This window comes from Microcaecilia unicolor, chromosome 8, assembly GCF_901765095.1.
Source record: "Microcaecilia unicolor chromosome 8, aMicUni1.1, whole genome shotgun sequence".
NCBI classification, from domain to species: domain Eukaryota; kingdom Metazoa; phylum Chordata; class Amphibia; order Gymnophiona; family Siphonopidae; genus Microcaecilia; species Microcaecilia unicolor.
This window is the reverse complement of record NC_044038.1, coordinates 93,149,487-93,164,032: the sequence shown is the minus strand read 5'-3', so window position 1 is coordinate 93,164,032 and position 14,546 is coordinate 93,149,487. Positions and strand designations below refer to the sequence as shown.

General features: G+C 44.7%; 1 protein-coding gene across 2 annotated transcripts in view; it reads left to right on the top strand.

Moving 5' to 3' along the window:
• LIN37 (lin-37 DREAM MuvB core complex component) overlaps window positions 1-1,606 on the top strand; it is a 121,293-nt gene extending 119,687 nt beyond the window's left edge. For both annotated transcript variants that reach the window (XM_030212290.1, XM_030212289.1), the window contains exons 9-10: window positions 87-160; window positions 439-1,606. In XM_030212290.1, coding sequence (XP_030068150.1) covers window positions 87-160; window positions 439-520 — 156 coding nt within the window. In that variant the 3' untranslated portion in view covers window positions 521-1,606. The remainder of the gene's footprint in view (window positions 1-86; window positions 161-438) is intronic.
• Window positions 1,607-14,546: the final 12,940 nt, after the last annotated feature.

The following is a 14,546-nucleotide window of genomic DNA, read 5'->3' as shown; positions in this document are numbered from 1 at the left end:
AATTTTTTAAAAGCACAGTATAACTACACAAATGATTTGACAGACTAATTGCTGGTTAAGTTTTTATTATGCCTTTGTTTCTACAGCCACCTGACCTGGCCCCCACAATGTCCACCCTCATTTACAAGAACATGGACCGCTGGAAAAAGATTCGTCAGAGGTGTGTGAAGTGCCTGGCATCAACTAGTTACTGAGAGCTTGATAACCTTTGTGTGTGTTGTGCTGGGGTGGACTCGGAGCTGTTTGTTTGTGTAGAGGGGTACCCCCCACCACCACCACCCCCCCTAGAGGTCACAGTGCACATTACAAGCAGGCTGTGGTAAGAGTACATTCCGCATAATGTTTGCTCTCTCTGATGCTATGTAATAGTTGTGTGGGAGAAAAGACAGCCCCAGATGTTTAGTAACCTCTGAGGTGATTTCTTACTCTTTGTTGTAGGTGGAAAGATGCATCCCACAAGAACCAGCTGCGCTATGCGGAAAGCATGAAGATCTTGAAAGAAATGTATGAGAGACAATGACAAGGACCTTCTTCCATCAGCTAGTTCTGTTCAGACAAAGATTCTTAAGGAGGAGGACCACAGAGCCTGTACATCGCCTTTCTTCCAATTTCCTTGCTCTGATTCTTTACAGCTCATAGATGGTTTTCAGGAACATGGCTCACTGCGCATTGTACTCCACTATAGCCATACCTCCTCTTGAGCATCAGTCTGCATTTCCCTTTTCTATTTTTGGGTTGTTTGCCCAGGTGACCACCTCCTCCAAACTGGCCGGTGACGTCTTGAAGGTGAGCAATCTTGGAGACAGAATATTTTATTATTGTTCTGTGCCAGTATGCATTTCTCCTGCAGTGGCAGTCCATTGTTTTTGGCTGTCTGGACAGTTCCAGTTCCTATAAACAGGAAACCAAAACAGATCTCCTGTACTGAAGCCAAGCAATGATGATGTAAAAAAAGATTCACACAGCATAAATGTTTCTCTATTCAGAAGACCTGTAAAAATTTAGATTGCCTTTGATTGTACTGTAATAAATACATTGCAAGGAAGTTAGCTCTTATCTTGTAAGGCATTGAGTATATGTAAGATACTGTCCTTGCTATTTTGCAGTATTAGTTTGTCTAAAAAAAAAAATAGTAATACACACATTTTGTCTAACTTGTGTTTCTTCCAGACTGTATATTTGTGCATATGACAGCTGTCATCCTTTTGTTGCTGATCTGAACATCTCCTTTATATGGTTTTGCAGAGACCTAAACTGTGCCCCTAATACCAGCAGGGCATACTCTTACTTGGCTGTAGTACACTGCCAACACAGTGATTTCCAGCTGCAAAACCTTTGAATTTTGTTTTCTGATGAGATTTCAGTGCCTTGGCCACTTTTATTGTATCCTATACTGCCATGCAGTGTGCATATAGAAATGCAGAATATCATGACAAATAAAGATTGTATGACTCATGTAATGTACCTCATTTACTTTCTGTTACAAACTCAAGTTGATCTCTGAATTTCTCTTTATTTCTTTGCAATTGTGGATCTTTATAGATCCTAGGGTTTCGTAAATTCTGGTATTTTTTTTACCTCCACTGGTAGGCTATATTTTTTTCTTTTTTTGCATCCATTATCCTTCCTGTTAATAAGTATTTTTCTCTTGAAGACAAGAACAGAATCCTCTTGCAAGGATGGGTGACATCACCAATGGAACCTGGCACCACCAACTTTTCTAGAAGTATTTGAGCTATCTCATCACATATGCATGCCTGTTTCTGCCTGCTGCTATCACATGGGACCTTTTCAGTCTGTTCTTTTCCATGGAGCCAATGGCACCTGTTTTTGTGTCTGTCTTCTAAGCACCTCTATTTACATAAGAATATAAACATTGCCATACTAGGACAGGCCACAGGTCTGTCAATCCCAGTATCCTGTCTCCAACAGTGGCCAATCCAAGTCACAAGTACTTGGCAAGATCCCAAAATAATAAAACAGATTTTATGCTGCTTATCTTAGAAATCCAGAACAGTTTTGCAACAGGAGAAAGAGATGTTAGATGCAGAACTTAGTCGCTTAAAGCAGGGCGTATCGGAACAAGTATTCACACAGAAACATCTACAGCTAAAAGAGACTCTAGAACAATGCAGAGACCAATTACGTAAATCAAAACTTAAGAAGTTTGCGAGAGATAAGAACGATTATTTACATCATCGCGTGTATCCGTGGATGAAAATCAATACAAATTCAGGATCACCTCATGGTGTTTCTCAAGCTCAGTTGGCAGCTTCTAAGAGTGTGGCATTTAAGGCTTTTCAATTCATAGACAGCTCTTCGGGGAGCAGTGATGATGAGAATTGTTTAGGCAACAGACAACAGCAGCGGGCATCAAGGTCCCGTGGAGGCAGAAGAGGGACCAGCCGCGGTAAATCCAGATCTCGGCCGCGAACGCAGTCACAGTTTTGATGGATTCTAACGTGATTAATTTGTCAGGAACATCATTAACCGCGGCAGAGACATCTTTACTGTCCAAAGGTCTATCCTATGTACCAACATCTAGGTTCGATCATTTTCAATTTAGGATTGACCTAGAAAAGTTTATACGTCAATTACAAATGCGGATCTTTTTTGGGGGCAATACGAAATCACCTCAGTCTAGAGTATATAACAAATCTCAATGGATTCCTTCTATTCAGGTTGACCCAGTTGTAAGTGTTTTTAAGCAACTGGTGCTCAGGGATGTTCACAAATTCTGTCAATCGTATCAACACAGATTTAGGGACAACTTGACCAAAGAAGAGCGCACAGCATTAAGGAATTTAAGAAACAATGAGCAAGTTGTGGTAAAACGTGCGGATAAAGGCGGTGCAGTGACTGTTTTAGATAGATCTCAGTACATTTCGGAGGTAGAATCACAGTTGAGTGATGAGTCAGCGTATCAAGAATTAAGTATGGACCCCACTACTGATTTGCAAAATATAATTAAAGATGTTACACAAGTAGGGTTAGCACAAGGATTTGTGACTAAGAAAGAATTCCAATATTTGAACCATAAGACTCCGACCATTCCGGTTTTGCATGTTCTACCCAAGGTGCACAAGGACCCGGTAAATCCCCCGGGCAGGCCTATAATGTCTTCGAAAGGCTCCTTGCTTGAACCACTTTCGTGACAAACTGTACCTGCAAAAATCGGGTGTAGTTATGGGAGCCACTGTTGCTCCCACTTTAGCGAATATTTTCATGGCTGCATATGAAGATAAATGGCTAGTTGATTCTCTGTTCCACTTTAAGATCTTTATGTGGAAGAGATATATAGATGACGTTTTTATGTTGTGGCTGGGAAATGAGCAAGAATTGGAGGAGTTCTATATCTGGCTGAACCAATGTCATTCAGAGATACAGTTCACAATGACTAGTTCAAGGACATGTATACATTTTTTAGATGTGGCTGTGGAATTATGCAATCAGACGTTCATCACGAGAGTATATGCAAAGATTACGGATAAAAACACGATTTTGGAATATAATAGCTGCCACCCCCGCAGGTTGCGAGATAGTTTACCTTTCTCACAATTCCTCCGGTTTCGGCGGATATGTTCAGATGATGAGGATTTTGTCCATGCCTTTGAGGTGTTTTACAATAGGATGAAGCAGAGGGATTAACCAGACAACACCTTGAAACGGGCATACCGCCGAGCAAAATATAATAACAGGGAATTATTGTTACAAACTAGAACCTGAGAAAAGGAGAATGATATGATTACATGCATCATGAGATATGTGCCAGGAGGGGAAGCAGTTGCGAGGATTATTCGACAGCATTGGGATATAATTAAGACCCATCCCATCTTTGCACAATGTGATTTACTAACTGCATTTTCAAGCGGTAAAAATCTTAGAGCTACTCAGCCCAGCTGAATTAACAGAATGTGGCAACAAAAGTCCAGGTGAACATATAGGACATTTTAAGTGCAATAAGAAAAGCTGCAAGACCTGTGAGATTATAGTTGAAACACAATTTTTTGTACATGATGGCAAGCGATATAATTTAAAACATCACACTACTTGTCGGACACGAGGTGTCATTTATTATATGATATGTCCCTGTAGGAAAGTGTATATAGGGAAGACGAGCAGGTCTTTACATGAACGAATGGCAGAGCATCGTTCTCGTATCCTGGCACAGGTACAAGGTCGTCCTTTAGTGCAACATTGTATGCAGTTTAATCATTCTATAGAGGACCTACGTGTCATGGTTATTGATCACATTTACCCTGCATCCAGAGGAGGAGACCATAACAGAAGCTTGTTGCAGCGTGAGACATACTGGGTGTATCATCTGAACACGGTGGAACCTAATGACTTGAATACATATATTCAGTGGGGGTGTTTCATGTGAGACACCGATAGATGACGTAGCCGGTTCCGGGTTGAGTGGAGTTAAAAAGATGACGCCGCCATACTAGAGGTTTGAAGGTGGTTGGCAACAACATCTGACAGCCGGTGAGTCCTGGATCGATATTTATATCTCATACAATATGTGGGAGCGTTAGAATTTATTAGCTTATACGTTTATTTTGCAATTGTTTTACAGAGATGGCACGTTAAGTTCCACTTGAGAAAGCCAGGAGGGCGAAACAGGCTCCTGTTGGGGTGTGCTTGTCCACGGCATGCAGATAAGTTATAAGCTATAAGTTTGCTAAAATAACACAAGGGCTAACAGCATGTGGAAATCAAACATATAAACGGCGAGTGACCGAACTCACTCGCAAATGCGCAGTAGAGACTTCCCTCTCTGTCCTGCCCCCGCGTCAATACGTGATGACGGGGGCGGGACAGAGAGGGAAACTGCGCTCCCCCCCCCCCCCCCCCCCCCCCCGAGGTCGCCGCCTCCACCCGGCCCGGGCCCTCTGATCGCAATTAATTCAACTTACATCGCCGTAGCACGCAGATCAGCTGAGCTCTGGTCGGCCTTCCTTCCCTGCCTGTGTCCCGCCCTCGCCGGCAGTACGTCACACGAGGGCGGGACAAAGGCAGAGAAGGAAGGCCAGGCCGACGGGAGCTCAGCTGATCTGCGTGCTGTGGCGATGTAAGTTGAATTAATAGCGAACAGAGGGCCCGGGCCGGGTGGAGAGGCGGCGACTCCGGAGGAGGGGTACCGGTAGTGGCGACCTCGGGGGGGGGGGGGGGGGGCCTTGGAAAACCCCCATTCCAATAGTAGCCCGTTTTAATGGGCTCAACGGCTAGTAATATATAAAAAACATATGAATTAAGAAAACAAAGAAAAAAAGTAAAAAAAACCAGTAGTGCTGTTAGCGGAGTGAATAGGTAGGAGGGAGGGCATGAGTCTATTATTACATAGTAACATTGTAGATGACGGCAGAAAAAGACCTGCACGGTCCATCTAGTCTGCCCACGATAAACTCATATGTGTATACCTTACCTTGATTTGTACCTGTCTTTTTCAGGGCACAGACCGTATAAGTCTGTGCAGCAGTATTTCCCGCCTCCCAACCACCAGTCCCGCCTCCCATCACCGGCTCCGGCACAGACCCCGTATAAGTCTGCCCTCCCCCATCCTAGCCTCTCAACCACCAACCCCTCTTCCCCCCGCCACCCAATTTCAGCTAAGCTTCTGTGGATCCATTCCAGTAGTGCTGTTAGCGGAGTGAATAGGTAGGAGGGAGGGCATGAGTCTATTATTAGAATGTTAGCAGCAAATTAATTCAAGATCAGCTGCGACCAAATATGAGACTATGCCTGAAAACTCAGTGGAGGAGTGGCCTAGTGGTTAGGGTGGTGGACTTTGGTCCTGGGGAACTGAGGAACTGAGTTTGATTCCCACTTCAGGCACAGGCAGCTCCTTGTGACTCTGGGCAAGTCACTTAACCCTCCATTGCCTCATGTAAGCCGCATTGTATTAGGACAGAGGCCGGAGGGCTGTACACAGGATCAGTGGCTATTGATTAGAGATTCACTGCATGCGGCTCGCTTGAATCTAGCATACCACTGGAAGTCCCCAAAAGTCCCCTCACTGGTACGATGGATAACAAAATTGCATTATATATGTGAGATGGAGAGATTGACTGCAGAAAAGCGAAAAACTAAGACTAAATGGGCAAGGATTTGGGAACCATTCTTGAAAGGAAATTTGCGATGAAGGGTGTGTATAAGTGTTAGAAGGAGGGGGGGGGAGGGGGGGAGGGAAGAGTTATTAGAAGGGAAGAAAAGCTCTTGGGGGGGATTCATTATATGTAAAAATTGGAAAAAGTTTGAAGTGGAAATAGTTTTGAATTAAGCACTTTTGTTTGCCGATGTCTAGTTATGTTCAGACTTATGGAAGTGATTTGATACAAAGTTCACAAAACTTTCATGATGATTGTACTGGTTAACAAATTCAATAAACACTTCTATAAATTAAAAAAAAAAACATATCACAAAGACCAAAACATATGAAATCCCCACATATATCTAGCAAGCAATGTTAAGAACGCCATACATTACATCATCATCATGTTTTCTATTACCATTCAACCCAAAACACTCTGTAATACTAGATGTCAACTTTCTGTTCATTTCCTCTAGCCACGATTTATTGTAAACCACATTGAGCCTGCAAAGAGGTGGGAAAATGTGGGATACAAATGTAATAAATAAATAAATTTTGGAAAAGTCGAGAGTGAGGCAGTGGAGAGGAGGCTGGGTGAAACGTCTTGCTGCAGAACTGTCTGCTCTTAAAAGGTATGAAGACAAAGGACGCAATGAGCTGGGCTATGGTCGGGCCCAAGGCACTGAATACACCAGGAATGGGTATCTGTGCCTCTACCCACCCACCCCTAGAGTGACATGTCTTATATAACCTCCCTATCAACCCACTCATTACTTTTACCTCACCCATTTCTATTCTTCTATCACCTCCCACTACTCCAACCAGAGTTACACCTAATCACACTGACCACCCTTCAACATCTTCAGTCCTTCTGTGACTGTTCTCTTGTGCTTGACTGCTTAAATATTTTTAAATTTAAATGCTTTACTTTTTGTCTATTAGATTGTAAGCTCATTGAGCAGGGACTGTCTTTCTTCTGTGTTTGTACAGCGCTGCGTACACTTTGTAGCGCTCTAGAAATGTTAAATAGTAGTAGTAGTAGATGGTCCTGTTGCACCGAGTACAGTGTTTGAAGCTGCTGGGAGTCTTCAATGACATGGAAAGAAAATCCACACCGGCAAAATCAAATGGCTCAATTGTGCCAAGAAAAAAGGCACAAAAAGGGAGAAAGAAGGCCGCTATCGAAAAGAAAGGAAACTTTAACAGGGACAAACAAAACTAATGAAAAAATAAGGGGCAAACCTCTTTTTTTTTTTTTAACAGAACTAAATGAAAAGAACAAAACAAGTGAAAAACCACGCTTCAAAAAATTAAGAAGGCTCTTTCTCGGGCGAAGAGAGGAGCCACAGAAAAAGCTGTCGCTCCATGCGCGGAAGGAAAACTAAGGTTTGCGCAGTGGGCGGGAAGTCAGTCCGCACATGCGCGGTGCATTGCTGCACGCTGTAACCAGGTCACCCTTCCGGAGGCAGCCGAGGCCATCCCTGCTTAGCTTCCTTCGTCTCCCGTGGGCTGAATCGGCCTGTAAACTCTCCTTCTCTCTCTCTCTGGGTTGCTCTTAGAAACTCTTGCACACTCAACGTTGTTAGAAAACAATCAAAGTTTTTTATTCTTTCAACTCTCTTGACACCAGATTATTCTGACTTGAAAACACCTCTTTCAGTCAGTATAGTTTATCTTATTATTAACAACAGTTCTCCTTTCTTTACATAGTGCAGACTCATTTCCCACATGACAGTTGCAAATTTCTGCTTCAAATCCCACCGAACCTCCAGCAGCACTCTCTCTTAACAGCAGACAGTTTTGGTGGTCAGGTGTTTCCACATCATCTCTTATAGAGTAGAATCTGAGTTTTCACATGCACAAGCATGCTCAGTCACCATCGAGAAAACACACAATTTCCAATTGGCTAGCAGATTGCATTTCCTTTGCTTATTCCCAAGCTGGACTGACTCTGGAGGGCCATGTCACGGCTCAATAATGTCAGAGCCATGGCTGCGTCAGTGGCTCAGTTAGCTTCTTCTGAGCTATGCTCATCAATCTCTCACCTCCTATTTCATATATCTCCTTTGGATTTCTTCCCCCCTCCCCCCCCCCCCCCCGATTGGAGGGGCTGCCGTGGACGTCACCCATCAGTGAGAACAATCAGCCTGCTGTCCTCGGAGAATACCTTCTACAGGTATGTAGCATTCGCTTTATTTATAGATAAGGAAAATATACAAATATAGAGTAGCTCTGCAGCAAGGCTTAGCACAGTACAAATATGTAACTTGCTGATAATAATAATGAAAACAAATAGATTGCTACCAAAATAAAGACTATGCAACTGAATCTTACTGGAATACTATGTAATTACACAATCCTGATTTATTTGTTATCATGAAAACTTATCCTACACCTGTTATGTAAAATACAAGGTTAGCAGCGTATTCCCTGACTATGAATTATGACCTAACCAGTCTTATCTCGGACAAACGCCACTCACTAATCCCAAACTATAGAAAGTAAATCACTGTTATCTCACCTCTCTGTCTCTGAAGCAGTCTTTCTGTGAGGTAGGTGCTGATTTCTTCTTAGATTCTAGCTATATCCACAGCGAGTCTGTCTCGGATTCAGTTCAGGGTCTATCTTCTGAAAGCAGGTGTCCCAGTCATTCAGTGTTGTATTTCAGAGCTGATGTAGCTGAGCCAATCTGTATTTTCACCAGATATGTAGTTCACAAGGTTAGAACAACACAGTCTCTTGCTCCCTCCGAGCCTTCTAACCTTGCTTGTCTTCTTAGGTCGTTCTTGTCAGTCCCAACTGTCTGATGGTCTCCGAACAATTCACTTTTCTTTTGTTCCCGCTTTCTTAGTACCTCTCCATCAGATGATCCTCCGGGACCAATCATAGTCCAGCTAACTCCATGAGCATGAAGAGTCCTTTGTTCATAACCCTGAAGTGGATACTTTCGGGTCTGCATGTCTGGCTCCAACCAGGCTTACTGGAGTCATGGGTCTCACTCCCCTTTCAGCTTCTCAGGGTGATAACAGAGTGGTTGTAACACAGAATGTCCTTGGCTGTGGCATGCCTGCCAGTGATTTTCCAGAAGCTGAAAAACTGGATCTTGCTGACACAGATGTGTTCAGGTCAGAGGTTGTAAAATCCATCTTGTAACAGGATGTCAATCTTGTATGAACCAAGACCAGCTCAGGTGAGATCTCGGGTAAATACCCCTACACCACCTTACCATCTCTCATGACATGGCTTTTAGCTATCTGGGCCCGAATCTGTGGAACTCTTCCCCCCCCCCCCCCCCCCCTTCATTTAAAGTCCTTAAAACTCGCATTTTTTCCCTGGCTTTTGAATCTTCCCCCTTCTAGGCTTCCCTTCTTGTTCTGGCTAGCATCTTCATCTGCATTTTACTATGAAATGTTTTTTGTTTGTTTCTGTAAACCGCTTAGTTTGTCTGTTTGAGGTATATCAAGCCTGAATTAATAAATAAATATTCAAAGTTGTTAAATTGTAAGAGGATCTTAAGAAACTGGGTATCCAAATGGCAGATGACGTTCAATGTAAGCAGGTGAACTGTGATAGATGTGGGAAAGAGGCATCCAAACTGTACCTATATAATGCAAGATTCCACATTAGGAGTTACTGCCCAAGAAAAGGATCTAGGTGTCTTCATTGATGATATGTTGAAACCCTCTGCTCAGTGTACAGTGGCAGCTAAGAAAGCAAATAGAATGTTAGGAATTATTAGGAAGAGGAAGTGACGTCAGCGCACAATAATGGCAGCCTAATTCTCTAGCTCCCGCTCCCCGCATCCGAAAACGGCGACGAACTGCGACTAGAGGCAGGAACGAGAGAGTTTGAAGTGGTCTGTGAGCTGCCTACAGTATTGCAGCCATGAGCAAAGCTTCGTCAGCCCAAAAAAGGGTCTGAGAGGCAGGAGGGAAGCAGAATCGGCAGAGCCGCCAAGCACCACGAGTCGCAAGAACAAGCTTCCCCGTCCAACTCGGACTTCGCGCTGTCTTTAACGGAGACATGGAGCGCACCATCAAAAACAAAAGGCCTATCCGGAGAGCTCCGAAAATACTTGTCAAATATACAGGAGGATATTAAATTCTCCAAAGAGGAGATCCTGGAGCGCATGGAGCAACTGAGTACCGACCTTCGAGATTGTAAGCTCCTTTGAGCAGGGACTGTCCTTTGTTAAACTGTACAGCGCTGCGTAACCCTAGTAGCGCTCTAGAAATGTTTAGTAGTAGTAGCTGGGGGGCAGGGTGGAGGAGGCAGAGCTGAAGCTAGATGAGCACACAGAAACCCTGACAGCGCATGCAAAATCAATACAGGCGCTCGAAAAAACAAAATGCTGCCTTGGAATATAAAATGAATGACATAGAAAACAGGGGCCGCAGGAATAACTTTAGGTTCCGAGGTGTTCCTGAAGGGGGAGAGACCGAAGACGTGCCGAAAATCGTGCAGTCCCTGTGCACCACTCTGATGGGCCCTGAGGCAGGAGAGATATTAGAATTGGACAGAGCACATCGAGCCCTGGGCCTGCAAAAGGAGCAACAAGTGCGGGACATAGTGGTGCGGTTTCATAAATACGAAGACAAAGAAAAGATCCTAGCGCGTGCCAGGAAAGTACAGGACCTGGAGTTTGGAGGGGCGAAGGTATTGGTGTACCAGGATATCTCACAATACACGTTACAGCAGAGGCGCCAGATGAAGCCTGCACTAGACATTTTGATCAAGGAACATATACAATATAGATGGGGCTTCCCGTTCTCATTGAATGTTGTTCTGAAAGACATCCAGTATAGAGTGCAAACATTTTCGGAAATATGGGAAGCTCTGCACGCGACGGGGCTGGTGGCATCGAACAATCCGCCGGGGGCAGTAGCGCCTCAAACCAGAACTAAGCTCCAAAGATGGCAGCGTGTTCCAGAGTCTTCAAAGAAGAGTAAACTGAAAAGATGAGCCTGGCAGGAGCGAATGGATATAGCTGAGGACATTCTGCCGCAGGCATATACGTGGAGCTGTGTCAAGCAGCAATCGGACCGGGGGCTCATGGACGTTGTCATACTGGGGCCTGTAGTTGGTACTTGTCTTTTTATTTTGCATTTGGGTTGTGAGTTGGTTATGTTAAACTTAGATATAAATATGCCTCCCTTTAGGCTTCATGATTGAGTAGAGCGTAATTGGGGAGGATTTGGATAGAGGCCTATAGGCATGCAGAATAATGTATGTGCTGGATATTGGACTGGAAAGAGTGAATGGAGGGGGGTGTGTGTGAGAAGTAGGTAGCTGGATAGGTATGTAGTTGAAAAATAGTTAATGGCGGTGCGGGGGGGGGGGGGGGGGGTTGGGGTGCCGTGGGTGTGGTGGGTTACTTCCTTGATTCCCAGTTAGAGGGCAAGCCTCTGACTGGTGTTAGAGATAAAGGTAGGGGGGGAGGGAGGGATGGTCGGGCATGGTTCGGTATCAGAGAAGGGGGAACCTCACTGATGGGAATGTACGATTTGTTTCATTATTAAGAAATGAGTGCTGATTTTAAAATAATATCTTATAATGTTAAGGGCCTAAATATGCCTCAAAAGAGGCAAAAGTTTTTTAAAGAATTAAAACAAGGCCACACATGGTTCTCTTGCAGGAGACGCACCTTCGCCACACGTATGAAAGGCTCATCTCCCACCCTAGTTACCCGCAGGCATATTTTGCTGCTTCTGCTGAGGGTTCTAAGAAATGTGGGGTGGCGGTACTGATTCATTCATCAGTGCCTGCCCAAGTGGTTAGTGTAAAGAGGGACCCGGGCGATTTCTGTTTCTACACATGAAGATAGTTCATGCAGACCTAACGTTGACATCTATATATGCCCCAAATAATGGCCAAGTGGAATTCTATGCAAAAGTGAAGAACTCATTGGCTGCTTTTGTACAGGGCTCACTTATTTTGGGGGGGGGGGGGGGGGGTGATTTTAATGCTGTAATGAATCCAGTTTTAGACCGTTCAGGAACTGCTAATACAGGGGGCAATAAAGAATCAGTAGCTTTGGGATCATTAGCTTATTCGCTGGGCACCCTGGATTTGTGGAGACTGACTCATGAGAAGGACAGAGATTACACATACTACTCTCCAGTACATGGCACATACTCGTGCATTGATTTATATATTCCTTGACTCTGCACTGGTAGAGAGGGGACCAGAGGTGGGAGTGGGGACTGTGACAATATCGGATCATGCACCAATCTGGGTGACGCTGCCTTTTATAAGTGCGGAAATGAAAGGAGATGGATGCTAAATGCTGATGTGCTGAGGGAGGAGGAGGTATTGGAGGGTTATAGGAAAGTTCTAAAGGAATACTTTGAGTTTAATATAGACTCGGGGCCCCCGCTCCACACTGGGATGCCATGAAGGCGGTCTCTAGGGGGTATTTCTTGCAAATAGCTAGTAAGCGCACATGTGCACGTAGGGCACAGATAGCGCAATGTACGAGTAAAATCCGCTTCTTGGAGGAGCAGCATAAGGTTAGTGGATCTCCTCTGGTCCTGCGGGAGCAGAGAATGCAACTTGACTATTTATTCAGAACAGCTTAGTATGATGCAAGCGAAAAATAAGGTTGGCTCCTATGAGTTTGCAACAAGGCAGGACGACTTCTAGCCATGCGGCTACGTAGGCAAAAGGTAGATCGTACGATCACACAGGTAAGAGATGGTAAGGGTGAGGTCCTACGAATCTCCGAGCTTATACGTAGGCGTTTTAGAGACTATTATCAGGACTTATACGCGCAAGAGATTAACCCTACCACAGAGGCTATAGGAGATTACTTGGCGGAGAGTGACCTTTCTTCTCTAACCTTTCAGCAACAGGCTATGTTGGAAAAACTGGTCACCCCAATAGAGATACAAGAAGCTGTTGGTAGTCTACCCTCTAAGTCACCGGGGATGGACGGGCTCCCAAATGAGTTTTATAAGAAATTTGTCAGTGAGCTGGCTCCACTCCTTGCAGATCTGTTTAATCAAGTGGGTGTGGGGGAACCTCTTCCTCTGTCCATGAGAGAGGCGTGGATAGTAGTGCTGCCCAAACCAGATAAAGACCACACAGAATGCGGCTCCTATAGGCCCATCTCAATTTTGAATGCTGATGTTAAAATATTAGCAAACGTTCTGGCAAATCGCTTGAAACCGCTGCTTCCGGTGCTTATACATCCAGATCAAGTAGGATTTGTGTCATACCGAAAGGCTATGGACAACATAAGGCGGGCAGTGGACTTAATGCATATAGCTAGGAGAGATCAAAGGCCTTTGAGCCTTCTTAGCTTGGACGCGGAAAAAGCTTTTGATAGGGCCCATTGGCCATTTATGTATAAGGTTTTGGAGTCTTTTGGATTCGGGGCACAGGTCAGGGGCTGGATTCAGGCACTTTATGATTCCCCTAGAGCGTGTGCGAGGGTCAAAGGCAGTAACTCGGAACTGTTCACTTTGTATAGAGGTACTCGGCAAGGTTGTCCCTTATCACCCTTACTATTTGCTATGGTAATAGAACACCACCTCTAGGATACGCACGCACCCGGGTATTACAGGACTTAACATAGCAGGTAGGAGACATAAACTGGCCCTCTTTGCAGATGATGTCCTGCTGTTTGTGACTCGGCCAGCGACCACATTCTCTCATCTTTTAAGTATTATTGACGAGTACTCGGCAGTATCCGGGTTTAAGGTAAATATGACAAAATCGGAAGCTTTGAATGTATCCCTTCCGCCAGAGTTAGTGGACTCCTTGAAGTCCTCATTTCCATTTCGATGGGCTGCCAAGGGGATTTGCTACCTGGGGGTTAACTTAACTTCAAACCTTTCTGAGCTTTTTTCAGCTAATTATAGGGGTCTGGCTAAAGTGATCGCGGAGGACCTGGAGAGGTGGGGGGAGCTGGCTGTTTCATGGTTCGGAAGGATAGCAATTGTCAAGATGAATATACTGCCACGCCTGTTATATTTATTTCAAGTTCTACCTGTTATGATGCCCAGACGATTTCTAGCAGCATTACAGGATCATATTGTGCGATTCGTCTGGGCTGGCAAGCATCCGCGGCTGTCACGTACACTTCTTTATCAAGAGAGAAGAAAGGGAGGGATGGGAGTACCCAATCTTCTCTGGTATTATAGAGCAGCTCAAGGGAAGGCTGCGGTAGAATGGTACCAGAATTACCCGGATAGACAGTGGGTGCACTTAGAGCAGCATTCGGTGGGCTCAAGGCCGCTGGGTGCACTTATATGGCTTCCAAAGTTGCATAGAGGGTTGAGGGAGGGAATGTGTCCATCGATTAATGTCACCCTCCACTATTGGGACAGTCTCTTTCCTAACAAAAGGTGTGTTCTAACCCGAATGGCGCCTATAGCATTTAATCCTTTGTTTCTGCCAGGAATGCAAGAGGGGTATTTACACGATGGTATGGGGAGGGCCTGAGAACATG